This window comes from Barbatula barbatula (assembly GCF_947034865.1).
Source record: "Barbatula barbatula genome assembly, chromosome: 6".
Classification (NCBI taxonomy): domain Eukaryota; kingdom Metazoa; phylum Chordata; class Actinopteri; order Cypriniformes; family Nemacheilidae; genus Barbatula; species Barbatula barbatula.
The window spans coordinates 17,676,307-17,701,515 of NC_136765.1; the positions used below are offsets into that span (position 1 = coordinate 17,676,307).

Genomic DNA, 25,209 nt, shown 5'->3' on the forward strand with positions numbered 1-25,209 from the left:
GGGTCATACTATCACTAAATCACTTTCACTTATAAGTGACTTAAAAGCCGGCTGTAATTGATCAAATAAAATCGCATTATTATATGTTTACTAAGAAACGCTTTGTCATTGTGTAATTTTCTTCATAATAATCAAAACACACCATTAATCCCTATGAACAAAATAAAGGTCAGAATCATGTAATGAAAGAGATAATGAAGACAAAGAATAAAACATTTTTTAAACACAGCAACATTTGGAGAGCCTTTTGGAAAATGCGAATATGGGCAGAATTATTATTTGGAGATACTTCTCCTCCCTACGTGTGGGCGGGTGTTTCAGAAACGCGTCACACATCAATCATTTAGTATAAAACCTTTGCATGTCTGCATCGTAGAGCACAGACTCCAAATTCAACAGAGAATTTATCCTTAGGAGGAAAAGGCAACTAAAAATGAAAAACATTTGGATCTTGTGGCTTGGGATGATGATCATGACTCTACCATTTTCAGCTTCACAGGTAAGCACTGTGTAGCCTATTGATCATTTTTTTACCTTAGACTGGTCTGGTCTCTCTCATTTTTGCTACAGGTCAAATAGCAATTATAATTGGAAAATCTTGTTTATTTTCTTTATCCATTTCCTTTATCCCCCAAACCGTCATGTTTGGTATAGGATATGAGCCCTGATCTTGCGAGGTCTACAGGTGGCTCATCATCCTCATCATCCTCAGGCACGTCTCCTTCTAACTCCAGCGCTGTGGGATTGGCTCCTGCGTCTGTTGCACTGTGTCTGCTGATCCCAACGGCCACCCTGGGCTTCATCTTCAATACACCTTAATCTGGTTGGAGAAAGTCTGCCATATACATGGTGAAGACTGAGATACTGATAAAGAAGGACAACTGGACTCCCAAAGAGCAAATCTTTCAAACATTCTTTAGAACAGAAGACACAACAGGGAGGAATAGACACTAGTACTGAATTTTAAAATAATGAATATTAACAGAAAAACTTTCCCACAAGGGATTTGTTTGGCCACAAACTTGTAGGACTTGCTGAATACCAAGGGTCCTTCTGCAGTCCCAGCAGAACCACAGCACTGAACTTTTGTTGTGGTTTTGTAGGTCTCCTCTACTCAAAAGCAAAAAATTTAAACGTGTCTGTTTCTTAGAAACACAGATTTCATCCCAGATTAAATTTAAATAAGAAATCACCGCATTCATTAAAATGTGATTCTTTTTAGAGTTAAAGTCTGAGAATGTCATTATGTTTTCTGTTTATTAAACATTACTGTGTGAACCAAATCAGTTTAATTCATCTCGTGTTGTAAATTATTTATTGACTATAATGAATTGGTAATTGTAACTATTAAAATGTGAAAATATGCAAGTTTTAGATGTTCATCTTTGATCCAATTTGTGTGTGTCCTTTTAACATGTAGTTATACGTTGTTATTTAAGTTGTTTTAATGCTTTAGCTTGTAGCGTGAAGATCTGGAGAAAATAAAGACATTTTCTAAACATAGGTATATTTGGAAATCCTGTTAGAAAGAGATGAGGGCACAATTGTGTGGTGGGCGGGTGTTTCAGAAACACGTCATATTTGAGTATAAATCCCCGCCTGTCCACATCACTGAGCACAGACTCACGGTTTAACAGGAAACTCATCTTCGGGAAGAGAATAAAACTTATTGTTAAGATTTAACATAAACTTAAAATGAATGCCATCTGGACCTTGTGCATTGGGATGCTGATCATGACTTTACCATTTTCAGCTTCAGCGGTAGGCACTATGAGTTTATCGTTTATTGCCATAGATTTTTCAAGTCTAACATTTTTGCAACAATTAAAATACTTTTTATTAATTTTTTTATTTAAAAAATCTTGGGTGTAGATCTAGAGTCCCACAGATTAACAATCTTGTTATTAATTTACAACAAATCTACATAACGGTTTTAAATTGTAAAAATGTTTTGACATGTTGTATACAATCTTAAAAATAAAGGTTCTTCAGAATGATGATGTTTCCACAATTAACCGTTCTCTTTCTTATTTTTTATAATCTAAAGAACTTTATTTCGCAACAAATAACTTTTTTGAAACAAAGGTTCTTTGGATGCTAAAGATTTTTTTATGGAACCATTTAGATAAAAAAGGTTCTTCTATAGTATCGTGAACCACCTTTATTTTTAATAATGTAAAACCTAAGCTTAATGTGCTAGCATCTAACTGGTTTAATTAAAGTAAAACTAATTGAATCAATTGCATGGTGTTAAACCAGATCAGGTAAAAAAAAGTTCCTTAAAGTTACAAATGCGCATTTTATCATGGTACAGTATATTACACAATACATACCACACACTGTACATAATTACACTGTAACATGACTTCTGCCTTTTCTGTTAATGTAGTCAACTACAAACAAGACAAGTCCTAATCCTCCCGAAGGCAAAGGAGATGAAAAGTCTGCTGCAGGATTGGGTGCTGTGCCCGCCACACTGTGTCTACTGATCCCAGCAGCCACGCTCTACTTCATCCATGGGAGATCTTGAACTAGATGGAGAAAGTTTGCCATAGATGATGAAGACCGAGACATGAACAAAGACAGCAAATCAGATTTTCCAAAATTCTTAAATTCGGGTGTGAAACACAATTGCACAGTTCACATTTGTGAAATAGATTTTTGTCAATGTAGAGAGTTTACAGGAACTCCCCAACGATCCTCCAGTACAAACTAAAGTTTCAGATGAGCCACATGATTTACATGATATCACTCCAGTTTCTGAAACGACATCATTTGTTCACCATGTTTTATAATATGAGCCTTGTCAGTGTAACCTCTCCCTTTTTAAATTTTTTCAGGCCTACGGATTGTGAAAAATATGATTTATTATTAGGAATGTGTTAATATGCACAATAAAAGCAGGTGATTGTATGCATCTGTATGTCAAACTATGAAACGTCTGTTTTTTTAACATATAGGCTACTATAATAATAGGTTAAAATCAGTTTGCTATGAAAATAGCAGTTTGAGCTGCTGCTAAAGTGGTTAAAAAATGACACATTAAATGCGGTAAAGTTTTAATGGCAGAAACTCACTTTAACAATGCGGGGACATATGCAACACAAAAAAGGATAAACCAAACTATTGGATTTATATCATGAGTTGAATATAGGTTAAGAAAATAAAGAACCAAATTAGGTTGAAACCGTTCCCATTTAAAACAAAATTTTAGCAGTTAACCTGCAAAGTTGCAGTGGGATTTTTGACAGGCAGAGGAAGTGCGGTTAGAGAAAGGGTGTCTGCATGTGTGATGACAGGACGGAAATCTGCAGCAAATACAACAGCAGGTAGACACATTTACGTTCTGCAACAACCACTCAAAACGAATCAGACATCTGTATAATATGATAATTTTGTCAAAAGAAATTAGCCTCTGGTTTCTAGGTTTACACACCGCACAGTTATCACACACTGGCCTTCACCCACAGTTCTCGTTCTAGTATATCATATCTCAGGATCCACATCAAATTAACTCTTCACAAACACATGGCATAAAATCTTCTCAGCCTCTTGGGCTTCTTCCCACGAGAACTTAGAGCTGCCACCGATCACCTGAAAAAGGTTACCATTGTTCAACGGTCTAACCAGAGATCAATTGATCAAAGTCGTTTCTGTAATGAAACTGACAGGAACAGAACCCAAGTGCAGACAGCTCTTCAACAAAATACATTTATTTAATGTGGATAAAACATAACTCAATCCCTCGAGGGGAAAGCAAGAACAAAAACCATTTCACATTATGTACCTTCGAGACCAGGGGGCAACAGGACAAGACAGTGATGCAGCCAAACAAACCAGCACCGGACAGCAAACACAAGGGCATTAACTAGAAGAGGAACAAAAGAGGCATTACAAGGGCAACAGGCAAAGGGCATAAACTGATAACGATAATGAATAAGGAAACAAGGGGGCAGTGATAAGACAAAAGACATGGGGCTGTCTCGATGGATGTCAGCCTGGACTAGAAAACAACTACAAAGAGGACAGGATCATGACAGTTTCTTTCACCTGCCATCTCCTGTGTCTATGAAGCAGGTGTTTCCTGCATCGGTAACACTTTACAATAAGGTGCTAGTTATTAACAAAGAGTTAATGCATTAGCTTACATGAACTTACAATGAATAATACCTTAAAAGCATTTATTAATAATAATTCATGCAGCAATTACTAAAACATTATTAAAGTATAACGTTGTCACTGTCAGCATTAGTTAATGCATCATGAACTAACATAAATAACTGCATTGACATAAAATAACATTCACAGGGATTAATAAATGGCAAAAAAACAAATTGTTCCTTCTCAGCGTAAAATTACAGGAAAAGACTACAAATTTACAAGAAAACAGGGGGAAAGTGTAATTTTACAGGGAATACTGTTTATTTCTAATAAAATAAATACTGTTTATTTTATTTTTTTACAGTTTATTATTGAAACACTAAATCATGACAGTCAAAAACTATGAAATTAAAGATCAAGACAACACATTTATAAGAAAAATGGGGAAAACTATTTAATATACAGTATATCCTTGTATCCTATGATTGTACAGAAACAATAAATATTTTTCGGTATAGTTCTTCTTTCCAGTTTACAATTTTTTTTTATTTACAGTGTAATGTTTGCCAATTAATTTACTAATGTTAACTTATAACACCTTATTGTAAAGTGTTATCCCAACATCTCTATAGTTTAAGGCGTGCAAATTACTTTCTCAATCAAAAAAATCCCTTTTGGCATTTTTTCATTTTTCACCACTTTTTAGAGATCACACCTTTAGTGTATTTTTAAAAACACTAAAGGTGAAGGACAAATGATATTTGACCACAGGCTTTGATTCACCTCTAAGATATCCATTTGGGATGTTTGGTCGAAAAGAGGCTCTTATCTCCGCAGCATTAAGGACAATGCCATGTTTACAAGATACTACTTCTGTGTGGATCATGACTCATGGCCCTAGAGGCAAAACTGTGACTGAAATTGTTAATTGAACGACACAGTCTTGTTTAATATTTACAGTAAACATCACACCTATCTCCTGCTCATAAACAGGTGAGGATGTGGGCCATTTCGCAGTGCATTTTTCCCCTGAATTGATCAGTCAGAGGAGATTCAATCAAACAGTAATGAGTAGTTTTAGCTTCAATGCATCTATTTAAGGAACGAATGCAAAATGCAGATTGTTTATGCAACATTTTTCATAATGTTACAACATAAAAAATAAACTGTGCTCTAAAACACTCCACAGGTCGATATCGGGTCAAACTAGAATCTAGATGATGAGAATAATATGGGTGTTTTGTCCCTGAGATTAAAAGTTACAGTATGTATGTACACATCATATACCAGGATGCCCTCCCTGTACCTAGAAGCTATCTTTCAGTCTGTTTTGGATACACCTCAAGCACTCTTTGTTTCAGTGTTTGTTTGTGTAGCCAAGAATAAGTTGCCTGTCTTTCATCCTTACTGTTTCATTTTCATTGACTATTTCTTAATGTGGCCTATTACAATCATAAAATCATACAGGACATAATTACACATCCAAATAACACAAATTAACATAAAGCTCTAGATCCAATGAATGTTACAAAGGAATATTGCAAAGCATATATTAGTCAAGTTAAATATATCGTGCTTTGGTTTATAAAAAAACAGACATATATAACACATGTGAAAACAGGAACCACTCAACACTAAGATACATGCAAAACCTGGGCTTCGGTTCCCCTCATGCAACCTGTCATACCTGACCTGACAAGAACAAATGTTAGCACATTTTACATGTAATATTATTGCAATATTTTTTATATTTATTTATTCAAGACCATCTTCATGTCCGATACAGAAGTACGGAGTGGCCTACACGGACAGTTGCTATTGAGAAATGAAGGCAGTGAACACGTAGGACTTTGTAATAGGACTGAATAATAGTATTAGCCCACAGACAACTCAATCCACTAAAGTTGGACTTTTCATAGATATACAAGGAAACACTTGATTCTTTACATGACACATAAATGTATTGTCTCAGAAACATAAAATTCTGTCATAGATAAATAAAGCAAACACTTTAAAGTCTAGTGCCTTGAAATATACATTTATGTATAGAGAGCGAATTAACTAACTTAATTAAACTAGTGTAGACTAGTGAACGATGTACTAGAACTGAACACGCTAACATTATTCAAAATATCTTTATTTGTGTTCGAAAGAGCAAAGAAATGTACCCAGGTTTGGTAAATGGTGCCAGAATTTTATTTTTTGGGTGAAATATCCCTTTAAGAGTGGGACAGCAGAACTAAAAGAACTGGGACAGTGCTTGTGTGCAAGGGTTTTGGGATAGCATGAAGACATCAGTGTAGGACTTTATATAATTATTTATTTATTCACCCATATAACATTCAAAATCTTTAAACCGTATGACTCTTTCTGTCGTGGAACACAATAGAAGATATTTTGAGAAATGTGTCATTGGTTTTGTACACATATAACAAAGGTCACAAGATTTTGATATCAAGATGTTGAATAAAAATGATGTTCCTTAAACCATCATATGGCTTTAGAAGACTCAAATATAGCGAATAAAATGTATTAACATAGATGCTTTTTTGGGGGTGGACTGTACTTCGGCACCCCATATCTTAATTCAGACTGATCCCTGCACTCAGCTATCAAACCGAGTCTTGTGGTTCCATTCCACAAAGGGAAAAAAAATCACTCTCACGCAATTTCTCTGGAAATGTTCCACGAAGTGCCGCAAGATCAGAGGATTCTGTAGTTGTCTCTAACAATCGGTTAAAACACATCTCTTCCGTCTCCATCTGACCCTTTAGTACAGTCTCCTTCTTCTCTACTTTTCTATCCCACCAAAAAACTAAATGTAGCTTCGTATACTGTGGTAGGCTTTTGGTAGTTTTACTGCACCTACTCATTGTTGTTCATTTGTTGCACAAATCACCTCTATAGTTTTCCCCTACTTTGTAAGTCGCTTTGGATAAAAGCGTCTTTAAATGACTAAATGTAAATGTTACTGGTTGGGCTCAGAATATTCACAGCATTTCTTTAGTGTTCAAAGATAACCACCCCTGATTGTAAACTGTATTCACAACATCTATACTAATCCAGTGCCGGATGTCTTGATTTTCATACCATCAAGTGTAAAGTTTCAGCTTGTCTGTAGGGGTGTGAATGGCGTCACAATTCGTTTGAAACAGGATGTGTGCAGCTCTGATAGAGTGGTTACAATGTTCGGCAAACATGTGGTTTTGTTTTTGTTGGTGCAGTGCAAAATGTGTAAACTGCCGCTTTTTTTATGTAACTGAAAATAGTGTCATGGAGAAGCATGTTTTGACTCCAAACATCTATTTTGTCGGATAACCTGATCCTGAGTATCAGCCATGACACTACTTGAACTGCACTGGAAATTTTAATAAGCACATTAAGCAAAGGGGTGGGCATTTGCAGCAAGCTTTTGATTTGATATCATGCTGATATAGACATTGCAACTCTTCTGTCTTTTGTGTACAGTTGTTCGGATCTGAGATAGGTCAAAATACTTCCCTTAGTTCTTGTGGTTTTGCTGCAAATATTTTTGCTGCAAAAATATTCTGTATTATTTTTGTCGGTAACGGTAGTGAGAGCATTGACTAAATTCAATGTGTCCTCACAGATTAGGTCTGTATGCTGGTCCTTGTTTTTTTGTGGACAGTTTACCTAAAACAGTTCACTCAAAATAAAAATGATATCATTATCTATTCACCCTCATGTGATTCAAAACCTGGAACACAAAAGAAGATACTTTAAGAAATGTTAAAGTGGTTTTGTGTCCAAACAATGGAAGTCAATGGATTCCAGTTCCGCAGATGAAAAAAGTCATACAGGTCAGGAAGTACGGAGTCTGACTCATCGATTCTTTAAATATTTGTAAAAAGTATTTATTTTTTTATTAGCATTAGTCCCTCTTTACTTTAAATCTTCTCTTTCGGTGTGGTTATGATCATGTTATATGTGTCCGTTCTCTGGCCGATCTCTCCACCTCTTTCTCATTTGAGTCTCCATGGAAACGTATCATTGGAAAGTTAACCTGTTGCTCCAGCCAGTGTGCTACTGTCAATAACTTCCAATCCTGTAGTGTTTGACCAATCAGCTGAAGGCCGATGGGAAGACCTCTGTGTGACAGACCTGTTGGCACTGTGATGGCAGGCAAACCTGTGGAAGGGGAGGGTTAAAAATCACAAATCAGGTCATTTTTTAGGTTAAGAAGAATTTTGAGAAACAATAATACACCCAAAAATGTTTGTTGTACTGTTGTCCTCATAGGTCATTCATTTGGGGGCAGTCACATGTCCTTTTGTTTGGTTGTAAACACTGACAACTGACCTCAGTACAGTTTAATTTACCTGTTAAGACCTCTATTGAAACTTTACTTCTATTTAGGGAAAGAAAAAGTCTAAAATTCTAAAATTTCCGGGGGGAAACTCTACCTGCCATGTTCACAGGCTGGGTAAAGATGTCATCCTGAGTACTCCGTGTTCTGTTGTCTTCCTGTATAAAGTCGGAGTAGCGTGCAGCATCACTCATTGTCGTGGGTGTAAGGAGAACATCTACACCAGAGCTGAACACACGCTTGAAATCTTCAGCTATGAGACGCCGGATCTGTTGAGCCTTCACAAAGTAACGCTCATAATTCCTGTGAAAACAGGAAGTGAAATATCTAGCTCAAATCAACTTCAGAGATTTATAATAAAGCACTTTTCACCATTCCTGCCACAAAACATAAACTTGAAACTACAGCGACATCTCCATTTTCAGATTTCTTTAAAAAAAATTTATTTAATCATTTTAATAGCTTAAATAATTGTAATGTTTGACAGATGACGAATAATTCATACATGTGTCCTACTGTGTGACATATTTAGAAAACAAACTGGTAATATCATATTGTTTTCTATTATTAATGTTTATATATCATATAAAATAGCATAACACTGTGTCTACATGGGAGACTTATCTCCATTGTTCGTTTTATTTTGCCGTCAAACCATAGGTCACATTTGTATAATAGTCTGTCAAAAACCCATTTATTGTATAATACATTATATATAGGTAGCAGAAACCCTTATGAAACAAATATATCCTTGAAAATATAATGCAATATATTAAGTAATACTTTTCAATTTTGGAACCAAGTGCCAGCGCATTTTGTTCAAAATTTCAAAAGGGGTCATTTCTTATGTATTATTCGATATATTGCAATTTATTAACAATATATTATTCCATATACTGTATTTTTAAATACATTCAGTGATTTAATACAATTAATATCTAGCTGAATATATTTTCTTCATATATACAGTAATGATGTTGTGTGCATAAATAGGAGGCTATAAAAAACAAAACATTTGTTAAAAGTGATTTGAGAGAACATTAGTTGTCTTTCTGAAGGACACGCACGGTTTAAGAAGGAAGTAGTTCCCTGACAGGACTCTTCTGCGGACGACATTATTAAAGCCTTCGTGTCTCGTGGTGGCGTACATGGCATCTGTGGAGCGGTCCACGGCACTGCGATGACCTGAGGAGACAAAATGCATATTTTTGTACATTTTGTTTGGATGTACATGTTATTAGATGTAACTTATTTATAAGTTATTATTGTGTACCGTATTCAAGTCCGTCAAACCGTGCCATGTTGGATGCGACCTCACAGCAACACAGAACGTGATAACAGACAATGGAGTGTTGTGTGTGTGGAAGGGAAACCTCTTGCACCTGAGCTCCCGCCTTTTCAAACATGTCCACCGCACGACTCCACTGGGCCAGAGTATCTTTAGAAAGGTCTGGGGCGTGATACTCCTAATGTCACCGCACAAACAACTTTACAAATGTTTTCTGGTAAAAGTTTGTAGAATACATTTTATTTATTCTATATTTCTAGGCGTACAAATCGGAATATCATTTTTGTCTGAGATTTACCTTTGGTATTCCGACACATATGTCTCTAATATCAAAGTCTTCAGGAAGGCTGTGTGTGGGGCTCGGTTCCTGGACTGTTGTTGAATCCTTTTCATCATGTCCTTGTAGAATCCCTAAAGCAGCAAACCAGTAGAACACAAAGAGTCTGTGGATAAGACTAATGGCAAGTAAGCATAAATGAAAAGTAAACTAGGCTAAGAAAAATCTATTAAATACTTTATTAAAGAACATTGAATAAATCAGAGATAGTCATGATAATGATTGACAGCTATCATACTTAAGACTGTGGCAGCATCATAAACACTCCTAGTCATAATTCCAGGAACATCCATTGAGTTGACCAGAGGGATGAGCCCGTGACGGGAAACCAGGCCGTACGTGGGCTTCAAAGCCACGATTCCACACAGAGAACCAGGGTTTCGTGTAGATCCTCCTGTATCTGACCCCAATGCTCTAAGAGAAAAGCAATATCAGAAACACATTAACATACTATTTGAAACCTAGAAGAAATCAAATAAACATCTATTAAGTACCTGAAAGAGGAAAATATTCACATCAATTCCATATTTTTTTTAACAATTGTAAATTTGAAATATAATTTAAGACATACAAATATTATACAAGCATTACATAAAAAACAGAATGAGAAGGTAGATTTAGAATAAAAAAGAAGTTCACATAGACATGTCAGACCCACAGGAAGGAGCTGAGAGATGCCACAGCAGCAGCACTTCCTCCTGAACTTCCTCCTGCGATTACCCAATCAGAATCCAGATCTCCTTTGCTCTTTTCATGGTATGATGCTGCATAACTCCAGGGGTTCCGAACAGGGCCGAACGCCCCATCTGTACTGCCGGATCTTGAGAAAGAAAGAAAAAGCACATATAAGATTGGCATAACCTGATCATTTTAAGCATATGTCTTTTATACTCTTCAAGTATGTGGATGTGTGTGCACATTTACCCCATTGCAAACTCATCTAAATTATTTTTCCCAATGAGAACTGCCCCTTGATCCAAAAGCTTCTGCACAACTGTAGCATTGAAGGGAGGCACATAACCTACAATTGCAAAAGTAATGTGAACTATTTAGAAATCTATGACATTGTAAGGCAAGCATCAGTCTTGGGTTATTGATTTAGATTGGCTCACCTTTAAGCATGTGTGAAGCACAAGTAGTCTCTATATTTTCAGTACAGAAGTTATCTTTCACAGTGAAGGGAATGCCGTCAAGAGGACCAAGAGGTTTACCTTACATAAACAAAAGCATAGAAATCATTATTATACAGCCAAGAAGCATATATTTTTTGACTGACTACACACACACACACACACACACACACACCAGTGCGCAGCCTGTCATCTGCTCTCTGTGCTTGCTCCATGGCTTGCTCCTCTGTGATGGTGATATAAGCATTCAGGAGCCTCGTCCTCTGTATTTGATTGATGCATTTCCTGCAGAGTTCAGTGGCAGATAGCCTGCCCTCCTTCAGCGCCTGGGACACCTGCAGAACACAGGAAAGAAACAAAACAAACGGTTTTCATTACACATGCCATCAGCAGTTTCACATTTAAACATTACAAAATAATTTTATGTAGTGTGTTTTGGGACATATTCTAGTGGATGTTGTTTTGGTTCCATTGATTACATCTTATTACATCTCACCAATAGAACTCCTCGGATCACCAGTGGAGACCCACATAGACCAATATGGCTTCAATTTAACATAACAGAATTTCCATTAAAACCATTGACCCTCTAGAATGAATTTAATGTAATGACGTTAGCTGACATTGTTTTATATTGAAAATAACACCACGTACGACTCCAAAAATACGCTTTCTTAGAAGAAAGGTATTTAACTGCTCGTCCCATACAATAAGTCTGAATATTAAAGTGAGAGAAACAATGTCATATAACATACACCACTTTCTGCTCCTCAAAACAGAACACATTGTGTATTACGGCGCACAAACACTGCAGAAGTACAAGTTCATTCTGAGCAAAAAATAGGATGTGTAAATGAATTTCAAGGTACAGTAAAAACAGACCTCTCTGATGGACAAGCCGAGCATCGCTGCTGCTGCTGCACAGGAGGCTGACATGACAGTTCCTGTTGACCTCGGTGACGTCCTTTCATCTCCGCTCTGTGATTGGTTTCTCGCACGGCGTTCCGGTCTGTGATTGGTTCAATCACTCGTGTGAAAGTTCAAGATCACCGGTTTGTTTAGGTTTTGCAGGGAGAGATTGCTTCCCAGAGTTTTCTTCAAAAATTAAATGATATTTATTATAAATCGCTGGTTATTGTAAACCGTAAGGGACGTTGAGCAATCTTCAATCGTGTTGTTTATAAGAAGAAGAGCGATCCGGTTTATCTGACATCAGACATGCATCTCATGTGCAGGCGGTGGTTGGTGTCCACGCTGAGGGCTCACGGAGGTCACTTCAGGGGCTTTAGTGTCTCAGCATCCCGCAACACTGTGATGACCGCATGGGTCATCGACAAATACGGGGGGAACGATGTACTGAGGTTTACCAAAAACGCGCCTCTTCCGATCGTCCACTATCCCAATGAAGTGATCGTGAAGGTGCACGCTGCGGGCTTGAACCCTTTAGACATCAGCATGAGGGGTATGTCAGTGTCCAGTCCAAATCAGGTCCGCTCTGAATCGTTTATTGTAGAATTTCATAAAACGTGACATCTTCATAAAGTCAATGGTGAACTGTGCCCTGTATATTATGATTTGCTTGATCATTGTGAGCTGTCATATAGACTGAACCAACCCATTTGGAAATTAATAACGATTTTATTATAGTAGAAGTATAGTAACTATGTTTGTTATGGATTGAGTATTATAACAGTCTATTTCAGTGGTATTGCCCCCAAAATTCAAGGTTAATACAGGTTTACTACAGTAAAACGATGTTTTTAACCAAACTTTGGGTCTGCTTTTGTAGCAACATTTAAACGGCAAAAGCTCATCAAGGTGCATTTCAACACATCATTCATAAACATCATAAACATAAACTTATTTGCTGTGCATTCAGTGTATGTAGATCATTTAGTGAACAATAAAAGCCAGTGAGAAATAGTTGGTGCCACAGTTATACAGTCATATACAGTTACAGACTGTGTATGTTGACTGTATAATTATTAATTAAATATATGTTATTAATGATCGGTATAAAGTGATGGACAGAAATGTATTAATATCATATAACAAATACGTTTTTATAAGAACATATAACACATGACACAGCATGTTGGGACTGGCCTGTTAAAGAAGGAACATGTTTAGAATGACTTAACTTCACGCTGTATTTGTGTTTTAGAACTATATAAGTTGATGTAAACAAATGTGCCGTTATTGTTTACTATAGGTGGTTATGGGGCAGCTACTATGGCCATGAAACGTGACCCACTAAACATGAACCAATCAGGCAGCGAGTTTCCTCTCATCCTTGGGCGTGACGTGTCGGGGGAGGTCATGGAATGTGGGCTAGATGTGAAGTATTTTAAACCAGGAGATCAGGTGTGAAGCAGTGCATTGTGGGAAATTGCACGAAATTATAGTTTTAATATATTTGAAAAGCCTGGAGTAAATGGTATGTGCAAAAGTGTCTTCTTTTCTTCTGTCAGGTGTGGGCTGCCATCCCTCCGTGGAAGCAGGGTAGTCTGGGGGAGTTTGTAGTGCTTAGTGCCAATGAGGTAACATTCAGTCTCACATTTTGTAGACATAAAAATCTACACTGTGTATATTTAAGAACGGTAAAGTCTTGTAGATTGATACCTAAACAAATATTTTGTGTCATTCAGGTGTCTCAGAAGCCCAATACTCTGAGCCATGCTGAAGCGTCATCGATTCCATACGTGGCTTGCACGGCCTGGTCTGCCATCGTCAACACGGGAGGCTTAAACAAAGATAACAGCGCAAAGAAACGGCAAGTTTGGATTCAAGCATTAATATTGTTGAGTAGAAGAATCTTAAGGGGTCTGCGGGTGTTACTGAGGCTTTGTCTGTCTCTATTGCAGTGTTCTGATTCTTGGAGGATCAGGAGGTGTGGGAACCTTTGCTATTCAGGTAATGATAGTAATACAATTTTTAACATACTTATTGATCAAAAAGAAAGTTGGAGTCATCTTTATATAACACTGGTGTTTACCTCTCTATAGATGGTAAAAGCCTGGGGCGCCCATGTCACTGTAACGTGTTCCCAGAATGCTGAGCGGCTTGTGAGAGATCTGGGTGCTGACGATGTTGTGGACTATACTGCTGGACCAGTTGAAAAGCAACTACAGTCTTTACAAAAGTGTGTTAATGTCTTCAACCAATTTGTTATTAAATATATGTAATTGATGTTTTTATATTTTATCTTTCACACTTATTGGCATTTAAAGGGATAGTCCACCCAAAATGTTTTTGGTGTCCATTCAATAGGGTCCAGTGTTGTTTGGGTACTGACATTCTTCAAAATATCGTCATCACAGGTCAAAGTCATCAGTGTAGAATGACATTGAGTAAATGATGCCGGAGCTTTCATTTTTTGGGTGAACTGTCCCTTTAAGGCCACATATTAATAGCTTTGAGTAAAATGACTAAGTGATGTTTTTTTCTTTCAGGTTTGATTTGATTTTAGATAATATTGGTGGTGATACAGAGAAATGGGCACTGGATCTCTTGAAACCCTGGAATGGAGCAAAATATGTTACGCTGGTCACACCATTCCTGCAGAACACTGACCGATTAGGCCTTGCAGACGGCATGATGCAGACCGGAGTCACCGTAGCATGCAAAGTGCTGAAGGTAGGACCCTCTAATCCATGAGCTGTTGAAGAAACATCTAGAATGAGTTTGGGTGGGGTTACAAACCACCGATGTTAAACAATTATAGTTAATGCTTTTAACACTCTTAGTTTATCATATCCATGGCTTCTTCATGCTTAAGATGTCTTTAGATGTATGCGTGGGTGAACTAGCAGCTTGTATGAAACATTTCGCAGAAAGTTATCCTCCCAAAAAAGCCCCGTTTCTTTTCTGGAAAAAGAAACTCGGTGTCTGTGAGAGAGATTATCACCAGCCTGCAAACCAGTCGTTTCTCTCCTTTAAGTACCAGAAACCACACTTGTGAAATGACTCGCTGGACAGATGAAATGTGGAAGACACTGACACGGAACAGTTTATTTATGCTCACTAAATATAAAAACTGTAACAGGATTCTGCTGTAGGTTTACTTTGCTTTGTCTGAATTGTGTTTCAGTTCTCTAAGCTCTAAAGATGACTGATAACACATTTCTCACATCTCTTATTTCGCATTGCATTGGTTCTATTTGTACGTACTGTAAATATATAAATAAAAATACACATTCGCTATACACACTCATATCATGCATGCGAGAAGGCATCATTGAGGAATAGTTTTGGCAGCATTTTTTAACAATATGCATTGTGGGTGTGGGTTTGGTTTGATGGCTGAACCATCTAGCTGGGCTAAGGTTCAGCAGGAAATTCAAACCTCTGCTCTTTGACATTAAAGCCACACAGAAACCTTTGTACTTTATTACCATACAGTTTGTGTGTATAGTGTATGCTTCAAATGGGTTGCGGTGTAGAAAAGAGGGACAGTCTGTTCTGTAAAGTAATGATAGAAATAATTAATGGATTAACTAATAATGACTAATGAATGGACGAAAAAAGTGAAGGTGTGTGAGCTTAAACTAGTTTGACTTTGGTCATGTAAATTATTAGGCTTGTGGTAATGCTTTCTATCTCTTTCTCAGCACCTTAGGAAAGGAGTGCATTATCGCTGGGGTTTCTTTGCTCCAAGTGGCCCTACATTGGATGACATCAGTGAAATGGTTGATGCCGGAAAGGTACAGTTCTCCAGTACAGTACTCAATATGTCAACATGACCAATGTGACAAATGTTCTCACATAATAAGTGATGTTGAAAATTGTTCTTGTTCATTTTACTTTTGACTGAACTAATCCTTCTCAGTCTTAGTTGCGAAGGATATGGGCTCGTATTCTTAAAGCTTCTAAAAATCCTCTAAGAAAGCTCTTAATTTAGCTTAACAACTTGATTCAGGAGCCATCTGAGAGCAACTTTTTTCCAAGGAAAAGACAAAAACTTTCATCTTTGTGAGGAGGCGGGGCTGACCCTTGTGCTACGTATGACACAGTCTTTTAGAATCTCTTTTATTAATTGATCAAAGATTATAATGTTAAAAGTGCAAATGCAAATCGATCACATAGATGTAACGAAACAATAACAACAGTCAGGGGAGATAATGAAGTGAATAGAGACTTAGATAAAATAAACAGAGGTAAATAAAGGAAAGTATTCTTCAATACAGAGGTATTGATTAACTGAAAAGGGCGCTTTACATGCTTCATTTGCATGTATTTTTTCCTGTTGTGCCATACTTGCGCATACACATGCCCAATATACAGTATATGTATATATTCTTTATTATTTTTTATTTACCATATGTCAATGTATTTGATAGAAAATGGAGAGCAAAGAAAATGAGTTTCTGTAAGTGCTGTAATTGTTCGTGTGAACACTATAGAAGGTTGTGACAGAACCAAATCATCTCTGCTGCATAGCTATGTTAATGTTGTGACTACTTCTATTTCTGGCGCTGTGGCCTTTCTGCGCTGTCTTAGAGATGTTAGCGTGTCTCTAATAGGATCGGTCACAAACATAAAACACTGCACAACCTAATGTGTAGTGTCTTATTAACTCGGTGTCATGCAATTCAATGTAATTGTATTTTATAGCACTTTTAAAATTTGAGCAGCTATACAAGAAAACCAAAACCAAGATAAACAAAAGTTGAACACACACAAAAAACATAAAAAATCTGACAAACCATGCATTCAGTGCAATGACAACCTGCATTGCAACACATTTCTTCTCACTTTTCGTGTTTTGTCCAAGTCCTCCTTGCAACTCCAAAATTTTTGACCATAAGAGCTCTTTTAGGGGTTAAGATGCTTTAAGAATGACTTTTTCCTTTACTAGGATCTTCTCTGTAATTTTAAGGGGAAACGCCCACATTTCTAAGAATTGTCTTCGAATTTTGTCAATAGGAGCAACTCTTTGCACTAAGATCTTTCATGAATACGGGCCCTGCTTTATTGTTACAATGTTCAGAAAAAAACAATGTTTACTGCATAACAGTAAAGGGGAAAAACCTTTTGTTACCTCGTGCTTGTGATTGGAATGGATCTTGTATCTGATACAAAGTGTTACAAAGCCTAACATAATTCATGTTTTTTGAGGTTTTAGTTATTTTAAAACACTGTGCTGTTGTGCCTGTGTGTGCAATAATTGTTTGCTAATCTGGTTTGTTTTAAAGACAAGCCACAGAGTTTGTGTTTTTGGAAGATATATCTCTTTAAAGGGACAGTTCACCCAAAAATGAACATTCTGTCATGATTGACTCAAACTCAAGTATATATTAAAACAAACAAAGAAATATATTTATGAAAATGTTAGCAACTGAGATTTCCGAGGCACTAATGACTACCATTAAAATGTTTGTCAAAGGTGCCCCAGAACTGTGAAATCGTCAAAGGTTTAATGTGCTATAATAAGCTTATTTTAGTGTTATGCACTAACCTGTAAGATATCAATGAATATTATTTTTTTAGTGAGTTAAATAATTTTTTGTTAATATCTAAGGCACCAAGCTCAGTCTTCTTCACAACATAACCAGGGCCAGTGGGATTTGTTTCCACGATTTGCACGTGGTGACTCCATTGACTTGTTACGGGTACGATCCCTCAGAGCAGCATTTCAAGGGCAAAACGTTGTTTGACAGCTCATACCAGCAATATTCTGTTTACCAGCCCGGATCTCAGACCACTACACCACACCCGGAGTGAATAAACTGCTACACCCACCTGCACGACAGCACCATCTAATGTAGACAAGCTGAAAAGTGACACTGAGTTGTAGATCTTTCACAAAAGCTCTATATTCACTTAATTTGTATGAGCTGCTGGCAGAATTCAACATCTTATTTAATATATTTTTCCACTTGTAACTTTTTGTTTTAGATCCGTCCTGTGATGGAGGAAGTGTTCTCATTTGCTCAGGCGCCCCAGGCCTTTAAAAAGATGGAACAGGGCCACGCTCGTGGAAAAACTGTGGTTACCATCACAGAGGACCAGAAAGAATAACCATGGTAACCAAACAAAAATCTTGTGGTGGATATTCCATGTCTCCATGCTAACAGGATATTTTTGTATCCGTAGTTTAAAGCAATGCTCTTTTAAAGCTATAAAAATCATGGGTCTATTTCAGTCTGTTTAAATAAAAACTTCATGTTCTGTACTGCAATTGCTACAGTGTCTTTATTTTGCATTAACATTGCATTATTTAAATATGTAAAAGAAAACAACAATAATATATTTTGTTACATGTAACAGTATGTTTAGGAAATTTAGACAAGGCAACACTAAAGCAATTATTTAAATATTTCTTTAAACCACCAGACTGTATCTTCAGAAAATAAAGAACACTCTGATAGCAGAACAGCTGCTCTACGATCAGTTGCCAAACCAATAACTTTCAGCATGTGAACTGGAGTGAACTGATGCCAGATCAGCATAATCAGATGGAATACAGCTTTATCGAATACAGTTTTAACTGAGAGGGAATGAAAATGGTCCCGTATATTGCTTTCAGTCAGTCTGCAGCTTAATACTAAAAAAGGAAAAATAAAGGTCACCTAAAGTGACATTGAATTGCAGTCATGACAGTTCATATTAGAAGACCGTCCCAGGACTGAAAGGTGTAAGCGAGGCAGGTTAAGCACATCAGGTCGTAAGGATCACTTTAATGTCCCTGATGTAGTCAATAGACTTGAAATTTATTCTCCACAGAGACATCCATCTTGTAAACATCTCAAAACATCTAGAGGTTCAGGATGGCACATTAATCACATGTCTCTCATCACAGTCTGTTTTGTGCCTTCGATTCTTAAAAACCATCTGCAGAGCAGTTTGCTACTCTGCTGATTATTAGGAGTGACAGGAATGATGTCTGTTGTTGACTTTACAGGATTTCCACAGTCCACCTCTGGTTGGGTTTATGTTCATCAAATGTGTTGAGAATCACCTGGTTTTTATCATACTGTTGCCCACCTGGAAGAAACAAAAATAAGGTGGTTAAATACATCTCAGGTTTTTACATTTTTGTATCTCATATATGTAAGGAATAATCGATGACGGGCCGTCCATGTTGTTTGTGGTGGACTAAATATCGAACTGTATTTCGGTCGACAGATCTGGAACTACTTCATAGGTGTGCGTTTGACTAAAAAAAATAATGCACACCTGTAGAACGTTCGTCAGGCAATCAGAATCAAGCATTCCACGATATAATATGTGATTGTTAAAACAAAACTTTAATTTGCATTTAAGAGTGCAAAAATGACTGACAAGGTGTAATGCACCACATGACAACATGGTGGCAGCAAAGCATAGTTTCCGCTGAGTTCATTGGCATTAGGTCAGATCAAGTTTCACAGTAATTTGAACCTCAAGCAGCCTCATTCTGAATCTACTGTCAAACAAATGAGCAATACAGTGATCCTTCATCATAGGGATTATCGTTTCAGGCCAAATAAATCATTTATAACTACACTGACTTGCTAGTTTGGGGCCCAAGAGTCCTGTATGCCATATGTGTCAAAATATGTAGAATTATATTAGATAATTAATGTATTAAATAGATTTTCCTCTGACCTAAATGTAAACTCGGTATACAGATATGACTGATGCTTTAAACGTTTTACCGCAAAGCAGACAATATATTTTTAACAGGTAAATTAAATTTCACAGTAGAAATGTATAGACGGTTTTATTGGACGCACATGCCTGGCCCTGAAATTTGTGTTTGCTTATTATATAACCATTTATTTTATATTAATTTTAATATTTTATTGTATCAATGTATTGAATTAAAACTTCTCAACAGTTAATGACTCTATGCGGATGTCTACCGGAAGTTTGGTCCACATAACATTTGTTTATGTTGTTGCCACTGAAACCATTTATATTAATAAGATAAATTCATACCGACTACAAAAAATATATAAGCAGTTCTTAATCAGTAAGTTCATTCTAGAATGTAAATTTTACTGTAACATGCATTTTACTTTTTGTTATTCTATAAAACATGTAATGTGTTCCGTTATCTAACGTACAACAAATTATAGCAAATGTTATAAATGGGTGCATATTAAGTATCTTATTCTCTGACAGGATGTTGTGGTATGTATGGGTGGGGTTGGGAGTGTATCTGCCCTGACATCAATAAAGTGTCATCAATAAATTCTCTCTGAGACCGTCAGCAGAGGGGTGTGTGGTTATTTTGATTGACACACACATTCACTGCATCTGAATGGGACCTATACTAAAATGCACAAGTACGCAAACCATGATCCACCATGATCCCCAATGAGTTACTGCTTGTGTACAATTGCGGAATGACGATAGTGAAAATGTGCTGTATACTAAATGTTTTACTCCTTTCAATAACTACATTAAATCTTGTTTGCCAAATGCATACCGTAAATGTTAACGTAGTTAAAACCCAAAAGAAAAGGACAGAAAGATTCATCCATATACAAGCACATAAACAGACCTTTGACCTCCAGCACAAGATCAGGCTTAAAGTTGTTCCGTATGATTCCATCTCCTGTGATGCTCCAAAAATGATTGTCCTTGCCTGGCTCAGGTGAGATATTCAGCCTGCAACCTGCCATAACCACACCGCCAGAGGTCTCCACACAACAATCCTCTACCAACTGTAGACAGAGAGAGAGATACATGTAAACGCAGCAATTGTTACGATCACAAATACACTTGAGTTCAGTAAAACAGTTTTTCTATAAATAGCTGAAATGGTGATCAAACACCTTGGAGCGTAACAGTCCATTCTCATAGACCCAGATCTGCTCCGGACCCCCAGATTCCTCCATCACTTGGGCCCGAACCAGCTTTATATCATCCAGGGGCCCAGACAGAGACATCAGGCAGCCCGTCTCTGCGCTGCGCAGCCGGAAATAAACCCGTTTCTATTGTAGAGGAGAAAGAACATGCACATAAGGTACAGAAGTGCACTGTCATATGGTCTTATCAAACAAAGATTTTGATTTGTTTGTGTCCATATGATGTACATGTGCCAGCTTTGCCTTGCACCCATATGTGCTGTTCCTAAACAATAAACTTTCACAGCTACAGTACTGTAGGAGCAAAAGGATACAACACCCCACTGTATCTGAACACACACACCCCCAGTAATAACTGTACTGTAACTGTATTTACTGGAATGAGAATAGAAGTTTGATTCTCAGTGAAAACACTAAAAATTGACAAAATAGTTCGGACACCTTGAATGTACTGTAGTACTGCCAAATGCTCAACTGTAAATGTAATACCCAACTGTGCAATATTAAGTAGGATTTTGCTTTTATGAATTAAATAAAACACGTAACAAATTGATGGTCCAATGATATGCGATTTATGTTATATATGTTATAATGCTATAATTTATGTTATAAATGTTATAGTTTTGAACCATTGATACAGAGACAAAGTGTTTTCTCCAATTTAAGCAGATTTCTGGAAAATTGACTAGAGATTCATACCTGCAATAATGGCCGCAGTGAACCGATCCGGTCCCAGCCTCTGAACTTCGGCCAATCACCAATCTCACTGGGATGAAACAGAACCTGACGACCACGGAAATTGCTGTATTCATACAACACCCAACTGTGATGAAAACATACACACAAAAAACGATTAAAAAAATCAATCTAGTCATTTATTTGCACACCCAAATTGTATTGACAACCACAGGGACGTCTTGAGGATATTTGGAATAAAAAAACATTTGAGGACATGCTTCAAAAAGCACTTACATTCCTCCGTTGACCAACAGAGAGCTGACCCGCCCATCAAACCCAACCTGAGAGAGATTCAGAGCTCCATCTGTCAAAATGACTTTACGGCCTCTGAAGTTGGATTTACAGAACAGTGTGATAGAGGGCACAGAAAACTCCTGAAGTGAAGAAAGACAAGGAACTACTGTAAAACAGCACATCAATCCAACAATAAATCTTCTCAAAGTTTTTTGTAGATGCCATAACTAGATGCAAGATGTTATTTCTTTACCCTAAAGCTACTTTCTTTATTTATTTGCAATTACAATGAATGAGCACTCAAGAGATCTGAAGGCTGAAAGAATCCTCATGCAAAGTTATTATATGGTTTCATAAGACATACAGTAAGTTGCATGGACACGTGTGACCAGTACAGTTATGACTATATTATATCATCATCTCTGTCAGTACTCACATGTCCTACAGTGTGAACCGAGCTGATCCTGCAGTTTGAGTTGAGTAAGCCAAACGCATCAGGGTTTGGATATTCTCCTTCCTCCAGCACATACATGTTATCAGTGAACTGTGGGCCGTCGAACACCACCCAGCTTTACATACACAAACACAAAGAAATGGATAATATTTAGTGACATCCAAAATGTGCTTTTTTTGCCCTCTGAGAATTTCCTTGATGGAGTAGGTAACTAGACGCAATAACAAATGCTCATAACCAATGAAGCAATCATTATTCTAATTCAAGAATAACATCCCTGTGTTATTCTGTTGTATGGCAAATGTTCTCACCTCCCGGCTAGAACCTTGCAGGACCTGGGGTGGAAGTCCTCCGGCAGAAAAGCTACACTTTCTTCTAAGACCAGAACTTCTCCCTGGAACCCTTGCTCAGTGAACAACTGGACCTGAGAACCACACAAAACATTTCATTCAAAAAACGTAACAGCACTTCTACCTCCTGAACACCTGCTCTCTTGTTTTACGGGGATTAAGCAAAGGTGAGGTAGAAAATAATTCAGAGACTACATTCGTACACGTCTAAGCGGACTGCATAATTATTTCCTGTAAATCCCTGCAGATCCATGGATCTGGATCACGTTTTCTCACACCATTCGTTTAATAGGGTGATGTGTGTGAATCCAGAGATACAGTGCAAGGACACGGTTGCCAAAGGCGGCAGTAGTAGTTACGTGAGTGCATCTAGTTAACAAGAATAACAAGATCTCCATATAGGTATATTAAAAATGGGCATGTTCACACGCCTCTGGACAGAAAGAGACACCAAAACAATACAGTTAAAAGGCAGGTCTGTCCAAAATGTGCGCTTGCAGAATTTTCCTTCAGTTTATATATTATATAGGAAAATGATAGTACTCTTACCTTTATTTAAATATATTCCACCAAATTGTACAGAATCAAAACTAGCAAAACTTCCCCACAACTAGCATATTATATAATTAGCATAATAGCATCATGTTATTATAATCTGCAGGTGGGCTTGGTTATAGAAATAATGGACAAGGTTAAAGTTATACACCTAACTCACCTTGTATCTTGACAGACCATCTGCTGGATCCTATGAGAGAATAAAGCATATCATATAAACAAGTCATAAATACAAACGCAAGCATCTACATTACTCAAAATTATATTGAACAACAAAAGTGAAGTATAATAGTTCGCAAACAAACAAAATAAGTCAATTACCAAAACAACAGGCTGGAGGGACAAGACTCTGCAATTATGTGCGCCCCAGTCCTCCGGGCTGGCATACAGACCCTTCTCCAAAATATACTGCTCACCTGAGAACTGTGCATTCTCAAATGCTATCCACCTGTGTACAGTCAAATGTTAAACAGTCAAATGGCTTTCTTTTCTCTCATCCCAAACAAGAAAAACAATCTTACTGAGACAATCTCATATTAAACTAAACTAAAACACAGAGTCGGAAATCATGCATTAAGGTCTCTTAAATAAATAATTCACCTCCCACTAATCAGAAATAAATGTAAACTATAGGTTAAATAGCGTTTATCTAATGTAAACAAGGACGTTTAGAGACGATTAAAAGATTAGATTAATCTACACAGTTTATCTTGTATATCAGCGCTGAGCTCAAAAATGTTTATCTGTATCCTAGACAGCAGACGCACCCTTTATGATTTACACAGCACCAGTGTGGCATGTGCAGTATGTGAGCTCATCAAACATTTCTGTGAGGCTATTTGCATGTGAAACAGAGGGAGGAGGAGAGAGAGGGTGTGTTGGACACATCATGACTAAGAAGTCTATAATTAGAAAATAACGTGGTCAAACACATCTTCATCATCCTGACATCATCATGAACTGTCAATATGCAAATCCAAACTGCCAATAAACCAATATACGTAGTAAACACAGCCGTAGTGTAAAGATTGTGTGGAAAACATGAACTTTCTCTTTTTAACATTTGTACTTTTATTTTTTGCATTTCAAATCCTGAATCTGTTTGACCACAGTAGCTGCTTTTTAGAAAAGATTGTTGTGGGGTTTTTTTTAAAGGAAAAAAGGCATCCTTTTTGGCCATGATGTGTCAACATAAAATGACCATGGACCCTGTTTACTTTTCAATGCATGTTCCTGGTCTTATTGTGTATGATTCATTAGCACACGTTATTCAAAACCATACAAATGTTTGTCTTTGTAATCTATCATCGAAACATAATAGCTTGCTCTTCCTGTGTTCTTTACCTCCCAATTCACTTTCATTTTATGTCTCTTCTCTATCAAATGTTTCACATTGTAGAAATAAAACACGATTTCTCACCGACTTTAAAATACTTAAATTATTAAATCTGATATTGAAATATTACATTTTGTAGTGATTTATTTACCTCTAAAAACATTCATCCCTCTGGACTGGTCACAACTGGCTACATGGGCTAACAAACATTTCACTGACAGATTTACGATACTACTAAAGATTAGGGTTAAGAAAAAAGTGACGCCGCAGGGAAGGAAACGAGAAGTTTTGAAATAAATAAACGGAGGAATAGACACTTACACGCCAGAAAAGACTTCCATCGACTGAGTTTTTATTCCAAAACCGGTGCCTTCCATGTTGACGACAGGTTCGATCAGGTCCAAATTCAATCCTCTCTCGTTGAAATCTGGATCACTGAACAGCCTCATGTGAGGAGTCATAAAATCCTAAAGGACACAAAACTGTGAACTGACTCACAGGCTTTCTTTTAAAAGAAAACTGCAAAAAAGAGGGTTTATCTGTTTCTTAATCTGATCAGGGA

At 37.1% G+C, this 25,209-nt stretch overlaps 3 protein-coding genes and 2 long non-coding RNA genes across 6 annotated transcripts in view; 3 read left to right on the forward strand and 2 right to left on the reverse strand.

Annotated features, from left to right (window-relative positions):
• The first annotated feature begins 330 nt into the window (after positions 1–330).
• LOC306895601 lies at positions 331–1,296 on the forward strand. The gene is made up of 2 exons (XR_013786802.1): positions 331–499; positions 655–1,296. It is a non-coding gene; the product is annotated as an uncharacterized lncRNA (long non-coding RNA).
• Positions 1,297–1,615: 319 nt separating this feature from the next.
• On the forward strand, positions 1,616–2,917 carry LOC306895600. The gene is made up of 2 exons (XR_013786801.1): positions 1,616–1,761; positions 2,390–2,917. It is a non-coding gene; the product is annotated as an uncharacterized lncRNA (long non-coding RNA).
• A 3,487-nt stretch (positions 2,918–6,404) lies between these two features.
• On the reverse strand, positions 6,405–12,143 carry qrsl1 (glutaminyl-tRNA amidotransferase subunit QRSL1). The gene is made up of 11 exons (XM_079457912.1): positions 12,066–12,143; positions 11,359–11,518; positions 11,166–11,264; positions 10,978–11,074; positions 10,712–10,873; positions 10,292–10,467; positions 10,015–10,127; positions 9,702–9,894; positions 9,496–9,613; positions 8,526–8,731; positions 6,405–8,250 (listed from the first exon to the last, which is right to left on the reverse strand). Exons 1-11 carry the CDS (start codon positions 12,117–12,119, stop codon positions 8,039–8,041), a joined length of 1,590 nt encoding a protein of 529 aa, XP_079314038.1. The 5' UTR covers positions 12,120–12,143; the 3' UTR covers positions 6,405–8,038.
• Positions 12,144–12,194: 51 nt separating this feature from the next.
• rtn4ip1 (reticulon 4 interacting protein 1) lies at positions 12,195–18,361 on the forward strand. Its single transcript, XM_079458835.1, has 9 exons — positions 12,195–12,645; positions 13,396–13,547; positions 13,655–13,723; positions 13,832–13,956; positions 14,048–14,096; positions 14,189–14,325; positions 14,636–14,819; positions 15,794–15,886; positions 18,081–18,361. Exons 1-9 carry the CDS (start codon positions 12,402–12,404, stop codon positions 18,201–18,203), a joined length of 1,176 nt encoding a protein of 391 aa, XP_079314961.1. The 5' UTR covers positions 12,195–12,401; the 3' UTR covers positions 18,204–18,361.
• Positions 18,359–25,209, reverse strand: part of crybg1a (crystallin beta-gamma domain containing 1a) — a 39,422-nt gene continuing 32,571 nt past the window's right edge. For both annotated transcript variants that reach the window (XM_079458833.1, XM_079458834.1), the window contains 10 exons: positions 24,969–25,114; positions 23,633–23,759; positions 23,472–23,501; positions 22,718–22,830; positions 22,389–22,521; positions 21,953–22,092; positions 21,680–21,803; positions 20,948–21,106; positions 20,674–20,836; positions 18,359–19,169 (listed from right to left, as the gene is read on the reverse strand). In XM_079458833.1, coding sequence (XP_079314959.1) covers positions 19,081–19,169; positions 20,674–20,836; positions 20,948–21,106; positions 21,680–21,803; positions 21,953–22,092; positions 22,389–22,521; positions 22,718–22,830; positions 23,472–23,501; positions 23,633–23,759; positions 24,969–25,114 — 1,224 coding nt within the window. In that variant the 3' untranslated portion in view covers positions 18,359–19,080. The remainder of the gene's footprint in view (positions 19,170–20,673; positions 20,837–20,947; positions 21,107–21,679; positions 21,804–21,952; positions 22,093–22,388; positions 22,522–22,717; positions 22,831–23,471; positions 23,502–23,632; positions 23,760–24,968; positions 25,115–25,209) is intronic.